Source organism: Balaenoptera ricei, chromosome 4 (assembly GCF_028023285.1).
Source record: "Balaenoptera ricei isolate mBalRic1 chromosome 4, mBalRic1.hap2, whole genome shotgun sequence".
Classification (NCBI taxonomy): domain Eukaryota; kingdom Metazoa; phylum Chordata; class Mammalia; order Artiodactyla; family Balaenopteridae; genus Balaenoptera; species Balaenoptera ricei.
Window position 1 is genome coordinate 77897110 of NC_082642.1, and position 13819 is coordinate 77910928.

The 13819-nt window shown below is 39.1% G+C and overlaps 1 protein-coding gene across 4 annotated transcripts in view; it reads left to right on the plus strand.

The window, feature by feature from the left end:
• YEATS2 (YEATS domain containing 2) overlaps positions 1 to 13819 on the plus strand; it is a 109700-nt gene that overhangs the window by 88213 nt on the left and 7668 nt on the right. For 3 of the 4 annotated variants that reach the window (XM_059920616.1, XM_059920619.1, XM_059920618.1), the window contains 6 exons: positions 297 to 483; positions 5568 to 5696; positions 6190 to 6288; positions 10808 to 10910; positions 11832 to 11905; positions 12982 to 13061. In XM_059920616.1, the coding sequence (XP_059776599.1) occupies positions 297 to 483; positions 5568 to 5696; positions 6190 to 6288; positions 10808 to 10910; positions 11832 to 11905; positions 12982 to 13061 (672 nt within the window). The remainder of the gene's footprint in view (positions 1 to 296; positions 484 to 5567; positions 5697 to 6189; positions 6289 to 10807; positions 10911 to 11831; positions 11906 to 12981; positions 13062 to 13819) is intronic. The other variant, XM_059920620.1, reaches the window with a different exon arrangement.

Here is a 13819-nt window from a genome sequence, read left to right on the forward strand (position 1 = left end):
GGGGGGGGTGTTGAAATATCCTTTTATGAAGTGTTATAATAGGTGGCGAATTTTTTTAATGTGGTAATCCTATGATACCTCCTTGCTTTAAAATTTAAAAAATTTCCTGGTCCGTGAAATGTGAAAGTGTAGGAACCACCGAAGTAGAGAAGCAGTCTTTTTAAATGGCATGACATTGAATAGGTAGCTAATAATAGCTAATAGCTAATATTTATTGGGTATGCTACACGGCAGTCACTGTTCTAAGTTACAGTACTTTCTTCTTAATATCTATTATTTCTGGTCCTGTGGGTTAGCAGTCGGAAGGAACAGCTCCCAGTTCATCGTCTACTGTGACTTCTGTAATGAAAACTTCTGGGCAGCAGCAAGTGTGTGTGAGCCCAGCCACCATGGGACCCTGCAAGGCTGCTGCCCCCTCTGTCATCAGTGCTACGTCCCTGGTGTCCACACCAAACCCCATCTCTGGAAAGGCCACAGTATCAGGTCAGTTGTACCATAATATTATTTCTCACTCCCTTCTTTGGGCTGGAGTATTTGTGGAAGGTCTTACATAATAACAGTTTTTAATAATAAATTGTTAAAAATCATTAATTCGGCAGCATTTTCCATATAGCTGCCTTTTAGATGAATTACTCTTATTTAAAATCTAGGTGTAAATTTTCAAGTCTGAAAGGTTTTTATGGATTGAATAACAATTCTTAACTGATATAATAAAACATTAGCCATCTGGAACTCTTCTGGGTATTTATCAGCAGTTTTGCATGGAACTCATGGTAAAACATCATACGTCTCTTTTTGCTTTCATAAACAAAGTATATAAAATTAAGTTAGCATTGTTGACTCCAAGACATGATTTTTTAAAAAATAAATTTATTTTGTTTATTTATTTTTGACTGTGTTGGGTCTTCGTTGCTGTGCGCGGGCTTTCTCTAGTTGCGGCGAGCGGGTGCTACTCTTCGTTGCGGTGCGCAGGCTCTAGACGCGAGGGCTTCAGTAGTTGTGGCACGCAGGCTCAGTAGTTGTGGTGCATGGGCTTAGTTGCTCCGCAGCATGTGGGATCTTCCTGGACCAGGGCTCGAACCCATGTCCCCTGCATTGGCAGGCGGATTCTCAACCACTGTGCCACCAGGGAAGCCCCAAGACATGATTTTTAACAGTAGTTATTATATTGGGTAGTGTTAGAATGACATGCTTGAGCTTTGGTAAGATGTATCCTTTCTCTGTGCCCACCCTGAATGGCCCTGGAAGAGTGTGCCTTTTACTTCTTTGGGTAACATAGAGCACAAATCCTGGAGCCAGATTGCCTAATACCTACCTCATAAAGTTGAGACGATTAAATGAGTTAATATAAAAATGCTTAGGATACTGTCTGACATGTAGTTGCCATTATATAAATAATTGCTGCTGTTATCATTTTTAGTGTCATCTTTGTTGTTAGTCCACATTCCCTTATCTGCAAGTCTGAAATCCAAAAAGCTGTGAAAACCAAAGGTTTGTTTATTGTTGTTTTTCCCCATAACGAATTTTAGGGCGAAATCTGACCTCCATTGACAGGCTGTTTATACTACTTAATATGAGTATTCATCTTTTGCCACAAATATTAATGTGTTTGATTACATTGTACTGTCCCAGATGTCAGGGGCTGATATAATATACAGCATTACTTCTCAAACTTGAAAGGTCAACTTTGTTTTACTATAATCTAGTACAGACAGATACTTCTGTAAAATACAATAAAAATATCACAACAAAGTCAAACTGTTACAAAACTTTTGAACACTCAGTATCTGTATTGCCTTGTTGCAGATTAATTATAGTTTACCAACTGGCACTGGTATACAGAAAAAAACTGAGTATTGCTAATATATATATGATATATATATCATACACACATGTATATACAGACACATACACAAACATAAATACATACACACACATACCTTAGTACCTTTGCATAAAGATTGTGGGTATTCTTCCCTGTTACTGCATGTAGTTTGGTCAAATAAAAGCACAGGCTTGTGAGCTTTTTGGTCTATAAATAAACCATCTTAACGACTCTTGGGTATTTAAAAAAAAAAAAAAAAGATTGTGGATATTCTTGTTGTTCTTCTTATCACTAGATTCCATACATGAGTCTAAATCAAGCCCCTATGTTTTGTTTGCTTTTTGCGTAGAGACCAAAAGATTAAGGCTGGTTTATTTTTCCCATGATTTCTACCTCCCAGTTAAAATCGACCAAGTTTTTATATGGGGAGTGCTTGTTCTCTGCTAACTGAATGTTTAGAGGTACTGTGTTAGCACTGGAGTAGAAATTATAGAAATAGAAGGAATTACTATTTTAAGAAATGAATGCCCTCCTTTTTTCTGATTTTTAAATGAAGTCTCTTGCTTTAAGTTCTAGTTTCCTGAAATACTGCTGATGAAACTTTCTGTATATTATTTTCATAAAAGAATCAAACTGTTTTCTACTGACCATTTTGTGTGTGTGTGTGTGTGTGTGTATCCTTTTTTTTTTAATTGAGGTATAACCTTTAATTTTTCAGTTAAATTTTTTGTGTGCATTACAAACTGTTTTGAACAAGGTTGCCATTGTGACTAGAGCAGAATAAGCAAGGGAAAGAGAACTAGGAGGTAAAGTCAGAGTGGTGGGGGCCAAATCACATAGGGCCTTTGTAGGTCATTGTAAGAACACTGATTTTTACTTCAAGAGAACCCATTGGGGGGTCTTCAGCTAAGGAGTAACACGAGCTGCCTTTTCCTTTTAACAGGTCACTGGCTACAGCATTTAGACTAAACTATGGGGCACAAGGTGGAAGCAGGGAATAGACCAAGAAGTAGACACTAAGAAAGAAACTTTGATGATGTATTAGGGAGCCCTGGCAACATGAGACTAAACGGAGTTCCAGAAAGAAAACAGAAAATAATGGGAAAGAAATGATCCAAGAAATGAAACAGTTTATCCCCAAATTGAAGGGCATGAACTTCCAGGTTCAAGAGGCACAGTGTCCAGCACAATGAGTGAAAGATGGCTCACATGAAGGCACAGTTCATGAAATCAGAACACCAGTGACAAGGAGAAGATCTGAAAAGCTGTCAGAAAAATAAACAGAAAAGTTTAGAAATTACATTATCATTGGGCTTCTCAGTAGCAGTGCTGGAAGCTAGAATATTGCTTTTCAAAATTCTACGGGGGAATTCTTGTAGTCTAGAATTCTGTAGTTGGCCAGATCTTTACTGAGTTTGAGGGTAGAAATATTTTCTGACAGACAACGTTTCAAATGTATTTTCTATGACCTTGTCTCAAAACATAACTAAAATACATGTTTCACCAGAGTGAAGAGGTGTAGACCAAGAAAGAGGACAAAAATAGAGAGGAAGGCAAAGGGAATTCCCAGGGTAACTGTGAAAGGGCGCTCCCCGAATGAAGGCTTTGCAGCAGGCCTAGAAAGCAACAGTCCAAATTGGAGCATATCAGAGAGTCCCAGGAAGGATAGCTCTTATTTTAAAAATGGAACTGTAAATTATTTAGGAGGTTTGACCATGTGGAGAACTGTATACAGGGTGATTTATAGCGTTTTTGAAGGACATGGGAAGACTTTAGTAAGATGTTGAAGGAGAACTAAATAAGCAAATGAAAAAGAAGGAAATTATTAACTCCAGAAAATGAGATCGAGTCATAGCATCATGATATTCTTTGGATCGATAGAGACCAATATTGGAGGAGAGGGAAGAGAGGGTATAAATGCCTTACAATGCTTATCTACCTTAATAGTAAGTCAGTGTGTAACATCAAAATGAATCAAGGCCTACAGTATACACATTCTTTTAAAAAATGCTGAGATAAATATTAAAACACCAAAAGGGTTAAAAAAGTGTATGCTACTGGGGAACCAGATGAAGACAGGGAGGTGGAGTAGAGGATGGCTATTTTTAGTGATATGCCTTTTAGCACTTTTTAACTTTTCAACTGATGAGCATGTAATGTTTTGATAGAAATAAGAATTTTAAAAATACGAAGAAACCAGGTCATTGTTGTACTCTTGGAGGGCACATCTCAGTTAAGGAATTACCACTTGACTGATCTAACACTCATCTATTCCAAAGAACGATTTTCTTGTTTATTTAAGGCTTTGTTCTTGAAAGTGTTTAAGACTATTCCTTCTCTTAACTCAAGCTAACTGCATTCCAGTGCCTTAAAGTATCTATAGCCTCTGTCGCTGTTTTTTTTTAAAAAAATATTTAATTAATTAATTTATTTATTTATTTGACTGCATCAGGTCTTAGTTGCAGCAGGCAGGCTCCTTAGTTGCATAATGCGAAATCCTAGCTGCAGCATACATGTGGGATCTAGCTCCCCGACCAGGGATCGAAGCCGGGCCCCCTGCATTGGGAGCTCGGAATCTCAACCACTGCGCCACCAGGGAAGTCCTGTCTGTCGCTGTTTTTTTTTTTTTTTAATTGCTTAGTTTCTTTTAATTTAATTAATTAATTTATTTATTTATTTTGGCTGTGTTGGGTCTTCGTTGCTGTGCGAGGGCTTTCTCCAGTTGCGGCAAGTGGGGGCCACTCCTCATCGCGGTGCGCGGGCCTCTCACCATCGCGGCCTCTCTTGTTGCGGAGCACAGGCTCCAGACGCGCAGGCTCAGTAGTTGTGGCTCACGGGCCCAGCTGCTCCGCGGCATGCGGGATCCTCCCAGACCAGGGCTCGAACCCGTGTCCCCTGCATTGGCAGGCAGATTCTCAACCACTGCGCCACCTGGGAAGGCCCCTGTCGCTGTTTTTAAGTAGTTGTTATAATATGTGTTTGTGTTGTATCTTGTGTACTCTCTTTTTGTCACTTTTTTACTGGCCCTCTGAATGTCTAGAATAGTTTTATAATGGAAATGGGAGTATGGAAATTCTTTTAAAGCAAAGTGGGAGAGGATGACCCTTTCTAAAATAAGTGGAGAATATCTGGTTTGAAAAATAAAGGCTGCACAGAGATAGAAAATTATAAGATATGGTGAGTAGACAGACTGAAGTATTAGATATGTAAGGTTGTTGTAAAGGAGATGCAGATAAATTAGGACCAGATTAAAATGGACTCTGAATGCTTTGACTAATTTTAGGCAAATCCAGAGCCAGAGAAGGTTTTTAAGTCGGAAAATGACAGTTATCCAAATCAAAATACAAAATTTTACATCCAGTTTGTACATATCACAGCTATATACAAAACAAATAAATTGTCACAAAAAACAAACATGGAAAAGAACTATCTCAAAATGATGATACTGGTTGTCTCTGCAGTAGGACTCTGGGTGACTTTTCTTTTTTCTATTATTTCCACTTTTCCAAAAATTTGTGTATTACTTTATGATAGCAGGGTAAACATGAATCATTATTGTCGCATCATTGCTTCATTGAGAAATCAGCTGCATCCATTGCCTCATGCTTCCAGCTCTTTCTTTATTGAAAGGGTAAATGTCCTAAGAATGTCCTCCTGTGAGAAAATATGAATGCTGAAGAGGGCATGAACTTCAAGGAAGCATCTGATCTTCAGCTTGGCCTTATCTTCCAACTTATTTTAGGATTGTTAAAGATTCACTCCAGTCAGTCCAATCCCCAGCAGGCTGTCCTGACAATCCCCAGCCAGCTCAAACCACTCAGTGTAAACACATCTGGAGGTGTGCAGACGATACTGATGCCTGTGAATAAAGGTGAGTTCTTCACCTGTGGGTGTGCTTGTCTCTGGGTCTGTCTGGTGGGAAAGTCTGTATTCCGTCACTTGGTGGCCGCTCCTCCCTTTTTTAGCCTGCCCTTGAGCTGTCACCATACTCCCTGGCACCACCTCTAGGACTGAAAGTAAAACCCAAATGATCCACTGACTTCTAAATAACTGCCCATTTCTTAAGTTGAGTAGGGGGGGTACATTTTAAGTATTTATAAGAGTGCAGGTTAATTGGATTTTTATTTTCTGAGTTTAGTGACAAGCCCCCATTTCCACAGTTGAAGATATCAGCTCATTTACCCCGGTACTAATAGTAAACAGCCTCCTTGTCAATCACTGTATTAAAAAAGGACCGTATCTGTTGTACTGAAATTGTTTTTGTGCTAGTAGTCTACAGAGGGGCTACCACCTGGGAGTTAGATCATTTTCATTAAAATAATTTCTATATTTCTTATATCCTCCCCTCCTTTTTTGCCTGTTAGTGGTTCAGTCATTTCCTACCAACAAATCGCCTGCCATTCTGCCTGTAGCTGCCCCAACTCCAGTTGTCCCCAGCTCTGCTCCAGCAACTGTTACAAAAGGTATGTAGTTTCCCACAGTATATTTGCCCAGAAGTTTTGTGCAAGACATTACTGTAATATGACTCCCTTGAATTTCAGCATCCATGAATCAGTCACTTCAAAAATATGTAGAGTGTTTATATATAGACTTGACATTAAGGGAAATACAGAGATGTGTAAAGCATCATTTCTGCCCTCCAAGAACTTATAATCAGGTTGAAGAGAGTTGCAGTAGACAGCAAGCAATGACTGATACATGCAGGGTAAGTGATCTGGAAAATGAATGCTGAAGTATTTCAATCTAGGATGTCTGGTCAGGGAAGCTGGGGGTGTGGAGGTGGGTAGCACTTTTGTGTAGCACTTTGTATGGGACACGGATTATAACCTGGACTTTAGAGTGAAGCATTTTTAGCTGTGGAGGGGTCAAGGGGCATGCCAGATTAAGGGAACAGTAGAGACAAAGACTCAGAGGGTTTGTTTGGGGGAGTAGACCAATTAAAGGGATTCACCTGGGGTATGTAGTTGCAGTAAAGGAGCTGTAGGTAGGGCCAGACCTTGGCAGCTGGCAGTGGGGACATTTCTGACTGTTGAGTAGATGGAGATAGTGCAGTGGGTTAACAACATATTTTGACATTTGTAACATCTACAGTAATGCTAGCTACCATGTGTAAGAGCCTATAATGTACTAGGCACCATGCTAGCTGCTTTATACATATATCACTAATTATCACAGTACTTTAGGACAGCTATTACGCCCATTTTGCAAATGAGGAAACTGAAGTTTGGAGATACTAAGTCCATACTTCCCAAGTCTAGAAAACTAGAAAGCAGTGAAGTCAGAATTTGAAATACTTTTCAGGCATGCCAGGATCTCTCATAATAGTCTTGTGAAGAGATGGATTTGGAACTTAGAGCATGACCATCTAAAGCAAGGGTTGGCTGACTGCAGTCTGCTGCTCATTTTTTAATGAGCACATGGCCATGCCCATTCATTTACATATTGTCCATGAGTACACTGCAACCTCAAGAGTTGAGTAGTTCTAGCTGAGATCATATGACCCACAAAACCTAAAATATTTACTGATTAGTTCCTTATAGGAAAAGTTAGCTAGTCCTGATGAAAGAATTGATACCTATCTAGACCACCGTTTCTTCTCAGCAGTAGGTATATGTCATAGGCCTTCCTCATACAGATTCTTATTCAATTAATTTTGGACTGGGGCCAGAGCATCTCTGTTTTGATTTTAATTGAGGAAAATTTTGTGTAGTGAAGTGCAAAGATACTAAGCATACCATTTGATGAGTTTTGACAAATGCATAAACCCAAGTAACCAATATTGCATTCAAGCTATAGAAATTTCCATCACCTTGTGCCCGCTTCCAGTCAATTCCCATCCCGTATTAGGCAACCACTGTTCTGATTTCTATTATGATAGATTAGTTGTGTCTATTTTTAAACTTTGTGTGAATGGAAGTACATACATTCTTTTGTGTCTGATTTCATTCACTCACTGCAATGTTTTTGAGATTCAACCATGTTGTTGGTGAGTAGCATTCCACATTGTAGGGATGGATGGATATACCATAATTTGTTTATCCTTTCTCCTGTTAGTGGAGATTAGGGTTATTTCCAGTTTGGGGCTATTATATGCAAGTCTCAGCATATGTTTTCATTTCTCCAGTAGAATAGCTATCCCAACCTGAATATGCTGATTATATAATTTTGTAATTGTTTGATTGCCAGATTAAAGTGAGTATACTTGCAGGAATTCCCTGGAGGTCCAGTGGTTAGGGCTAGGCGCTTTCACCGCCACGGCCTGGGTTTAATCCCTGGTTGGGAAACTAGGAACCTGCAAGCCATGCAGTGTGGCCAAATAAATAAATAAATAAAGTGACTATACTTGCACCTATAGAACTGGAGTATCTGAACTTTTTCTGAGGCCTTCCTTTTGTTTTTTGAAGTCTTGGAATCACTAGGGGTTGGGGGAAGATGTATTGCTAACAGTGAAATTAGCAAGGTCACTCAATACAAGTCTATATACATACTAAAGCCATTTTGATTTCTATATAGAAATTAACTGCTAACAACCCAGTAAACATTTCTGAGAGGAATTTAAAAGATCTAAATAAATGGAAGGATATACCCTTATAAATATAATAAATTATAAATAATTATAAATATATTATTTAATTATATTAATTTACTGAAAGACCTGATATGTTATTAATCCTCCCCCCAAATGACATAGATTCAATACAGTCCCAGTCAGAATCCCTACATTGTTGTTTTTGTGCTTGTGCAGAAATTGACAAGCTAAATCTAAAATGTATATGGGAATGCAAGGCCTAGAGTAGCTAAGACAGTCTTGAACAAAAAGCCAGGGGACTTGGGCCACCAGATATATATATACTATAAAGCTACAGTAATTGAGATAGTGTAGTATTGGTTCAAGAATAGACAGAATATAGGGGTGGGGCAGTGGGAGGTACAAACTATTGGTTGTAAGATAAGCTCAAAGGATGTATTGTACAACACAGGGAATATAACCAATATTTTGTAATAACTGCAAATGGAAAATAACCTTTAAAAATTGTTTAAAAATAAAATTTTTTAAAAAAGAAACCGAATAATTGAACAGAAAAAAGAGCCCAGAAATAGACTCACGCATATATAGTCAACTGATGTATAACAAACTCAGTAGGGAAAGGATGTTCTTTTCAATAAGTAGAGCTGAGTTAATTGGATATATCCATTTGTGGAAACAACAAAACTTGGCCCCTGCCTTACACCATAAACAGAAATTAATTTGAATTGGATCACAGACTAAATGTGAAGGTAAAACAATAAAGCTTCTAAAAGAATATGAGAATATCTTCATGACCTTGGGCAAAGAACACACAAGAAAGATAGCCGTAAAAGAAAAGATTGATAAATTAGACTTTATTAACTCTAGGAACCTCATTTTATTAGAGGGGCAAAATTAAGAGTGAAAGTCAAGCCACATCCTGGAAGATAATTTGCAATTGATATATCTGACAAAGGAGTTCTGTTCAGAATATACACAGACCTAAAAATCAATATGAAAAAGACTGACACTAATTTTTTTTAAAGAGCAAGAAATGTAAACAGGTACTTCACAGAAGAGGATATTGAAATATCTCATAAGGAAATGAAAAGTTGTTCAACCTCATCAGTCATCAAGGGAATGCAAGTTAAAACCGTAGTGAGATACTGTTCTATCACCAAAATGGAAAGAACTGACATTACTAAGTGTTGGCAAAGATGTGAAGCCACTGGAACTCACACACACTGCTCATGGGACTACAAATGGATATAATTACTTTGGAAATCAGTTTGGCAGTTTCTAATAAAGTTAAACATATATCTGCCCTATCATCAGATACACTTCTAGGAAATGCATATATCTGCCCTATCAGCAGATACACTGCTAGGAAACGCATGTGTATGTCTACCCAAAGACATAATACAAGCATGTCCATTACATTGTTATTTTTAATAGGTAAAAAGATGCTGACACAAAAGGGTAGCACAGTATGATTCCAGTTATATGAAATTTAAAGTGGACAAAAGGTGGTTATCTTTGGCAGGAAAGAATGCCAAAAGTGTAAGGGGGCCAGGTTGAGGACTGGAAATATGCTATTTTGATTGGAGTGATGGGTACATGGATGAATACGTAGGTAAAATTTATCAAACTGTACCCTTAGTATTTGTGCATTTTATGCAAGTTATGTTTTGCAGCAATAAAAAAGGGAAAGATGCACTAGTAGATCTCATTTGTAGACCCTTGCTTTTATGAAACTTGAAGGATGTTGAGTAGGAAAATGACACTAACATGGTCCTTTAGGCAATTTTTCTGGTGCTCATGTACAAAATGGGTTGTTAGGGAAGAGATTGAAGGCAGGGACGCTGATACAGAAGCAGCGAGTGTGTGTTCACAGTATTTTGATCAAAGAAGACTGTGAAAGTAAAGGAAGACAATACTCCTGAGACATTGCTCTCTTCCATCAGTAGATTTGGTGATATTAGAAGCTGCATGTGATTAGCTTGGATTTTTCCAAGCACAACAGATCTGATTTTTGCTTTTTGCCCTGTGTCTTAGAACACTAAGATAATGCTAAAAGTTGATAAACTTAGCTAGAGAGATGATAAGCAAAAGGATATTAGAACTTAGAACAGGCCAGCATTGTATTTTAATGTGGCATTGTTCAAGTGTGTGTGTGTGTGTCTGTGTGTGTGAGAGAGAGATATCTCACATAGCACTGTGGTTAGCCCTCTAAGGAATATCTAAAAAGCCACTTTATTGCCCCGCCTTGTCATGAGACCCAGGCTAACAGTTCTCCCCTTGTCTGCTGATCCTGTGATGATAGGCGCCGTCTCAGCACCCTGGCCATGTCTCTGCAGCAGCTGCTGTGGCAGTGTCCTCACTGAGTTTCCATGCAAGAGCTTTTGTTTCTGCCTGCACGTGTCCTTCCGTCATTGAACCCTAACAGCTCTCTCATTGTTGCTCTTCCCTTGTAGTGAAGACTGAACCAGAAACACCTGTGCCAAGCTGCCCCTCTCAGGATGGTCACACAGCAGTGAAAACAGAAGAAAGTTCTGAGCTGGGAAACTATGTCATTAAGTAATTATTTCAGTCCTCTCTAAGGGAGTTGTGCTTTCAGTGTTTATGGTACTTTTAAAAAACCATCCCTGAGACAGCTGCATATGTGTAGAGTTGTGTGTATGAGTTAAGCCCTTTGATGGGTGGAAACCTGTCCGTGTGTGGTGAACAAGTATTACCATTTGCTGCACAGCTCAGGAGTGTTCATTTAACCCCTTGACGTGACCTCCGAGCAGCACTTGATTTGTTGCCTCAAAAGCCTCTGGTGCAATTACAGATCCCCCTCCATTTGAGCTTACCAACACGAAGTTTCTTTGCTGAATCTTTGGGTATGAAATTTTTCATGATGTAATTACCCAGGTGTGTATGCATTTTGTGTCGGAGTATCCACACACCTGCCTAATCTTAAACAGCTGCCTTTTCATGGCCCATACAGACTCAGTGCTTCTTCTAAAAATACTCCCTGAGATTTTCTAATTTCCAAATTGGGAACCCACCTCTGACTGCATATTTTGAAGTATCTCAAACTGCTGGGAATGGTAGAAGCTTAGCCACTTTCACGTGACAGGTGACAGCATGAACTGTAATAACCCTACGATAGGCATTGTATGATAGAATTCCCTACTCTAGTGACAATCACATTGCAGAAAGATTACGTGGCTATTTAATTTTAAAATATAGATAAAATGAAATGTCAGGTTTGCATAATTTGTCATTCTTGGGGTTTCATCTTAGTGTTGACTTTTTAAGCATTAATGCTCTTCATTTATAAAGGCGGCTATGCATAGAAGGAAGGACATACCAATATAGTTGGTTTAAGTTTTAATTCCCTTGGAAAGGAGTATATACATAAATTCATGTGTGTTACATGCACACACACACACAGTTAGAAACTGCTCTGTGTATTCCCTACCTTAATTTTCTTTTCTTTATCCTTCTCAGGATAGACCATTTAGAGACTATCCAGCAACTCTTAACAGCAGTAGTAAAGAAGATCCCTTTAATCACTGCAAAAAGTAAGACAATACTGAATATATGGATGCATTTTTTTTTTAAAGCTGTGAAGTACTTGGGATATTGAGTCAACTCGAATCACTTGGTGTTGTAATTAATACTGACATGGTAGTTATCATAGAGGGTTTTAGCTACAGCTGTAGCTCATTTGCAGGGTTTTAGAATTCACAATATCTTGGTCAGTCTTACTATTTTCACGGTTTGATCTGCAGAAGGAATTTTTTAATCTTTCATCTAACACTCACTCTGTAGAAATGCACGACTGTCAAGACCTCCTGCAGTGAAGTCTCCTCTATCCCTGCCCATTGTCGGCAAGACTGAACAGTTTGCTTCTCAGCCCCAGTTGCCCTGACAGAATCAACAGCCCTCACCAAGGGCATGACCGACAGCCTGTGGATACTTAGGCGTCGGCTCTCGGGCAAGATCACCCGCGAACATTTAGAGGGAAGGGATGAAGCAGATTATCATTTACATTCATGGGAATATGAAAACAATAGGCCAAGTACAGACTACCTTATTTTTTTCGAGCTGTAATAGCAAAGAAATTATTTCTTTTTTTCCCCTCAAAGGGGTCATTTTGAGGTAGCTCAAAGTAAACTCAGTGGTTTTTCTAGCCCAGCAGGAAAAAAAATTTTTTAATCTTTTTAAAAAAATTCAGATACAAATACAGAATATTAGAGCTGAAAGGCAGTTCAGGAACCATCTTTCCCAGTGGTCTCATTTTACAGTTAAGAAAACTGAAGCCCAGAGAGATGATATAGGTTGCCCAAGGCAGCTTAGTGAATGGCAAGGCCAAGGCTAGATCTCAGGTCTCCTGTTCCCAGTGGAGTGCCATTTCCACTTATTTTAATAGGTAGTCTACTGCCATGAAGCTTTCTCTACCAGAGAAGCTGCTTTCCCAGGGAGGGCTGTTGTTTTGAGAACACACGAATGAGTGTGTTATGTTGCATCTGAACTTGCCTGTTGAGGAACATAGCCAATAAAGAGGTCTAAAGAAACTTTTGGACATGCTTCCAGCAAATAAGATTTTATTTAAATCATAACTTTATTCAGAGTTTGCTGGATATGTGCATTCTAGGTGAAGATGCCAGCTGTTTTTCTGCAAAATCTGTGGAGCAGTATTATGGCTGGAACATTGGGAAAAGGAGAGCTGCTGAGGTAATCCCATGTTTGCTGCAGGCCACCACTGAGAGCCTATTAGACAAAATAACCAAAACACATGTGCATTCTGGCTGCTTCCATAAACCTCGTCACATGGAGCAATGATAAATTTTGCAGCATGTTAAATTTTTTTTTTTTTAACTTTATTTTTTGGCTGTGTCGGGTCTTCATTGCTGCACACAGGCTCTTCGTTGCGGCACCAGGCTTCTCTCTAGTTGTGGCATGTGGGTTTTCTCTCTCTAGTTGTGGCGCGCAGGCTCTGTAGTTTGTGGTGCTCGAGCTCAGTAGTTGTGGCGTGCGGGCTTAGTTGCCCCATGGCATGTGGGATCTTAGCTCCCCTACCAGGGATCGAACTTGCATCCCCTGCATTGGAAGGCAGATTCTTTACCACTGGACCACCAGGGAAGTCCCTCGTTAAATATTTGATGGTAGAACTTTTTCCTTAGTTAAAATCTCATTCTCCAAAGACATGTAGCTAGCCTTTGAAAGATCTACTTTTTCCTGCATTGGTAAAAATTTCTAAAAAATATTAGAGAATTATATTAAGTCAAGTATTTATTACTCAGTGTGGTAGCAACTATGCCAGACAGTAAGGTTATAAGAGGAAGTAGCAGGTACAAAGGCATGCTTAGGAAGCTTTGAGAAAGTCAGTGTGATGAGTTTGGGTAAGGCTGGGAAGGGTGGGGAAGTGGGAGAGATCACAGGTTAAGACCAGGTGAAATACCTTATAGGCCAAACCTAGGAATTTCAGTTTT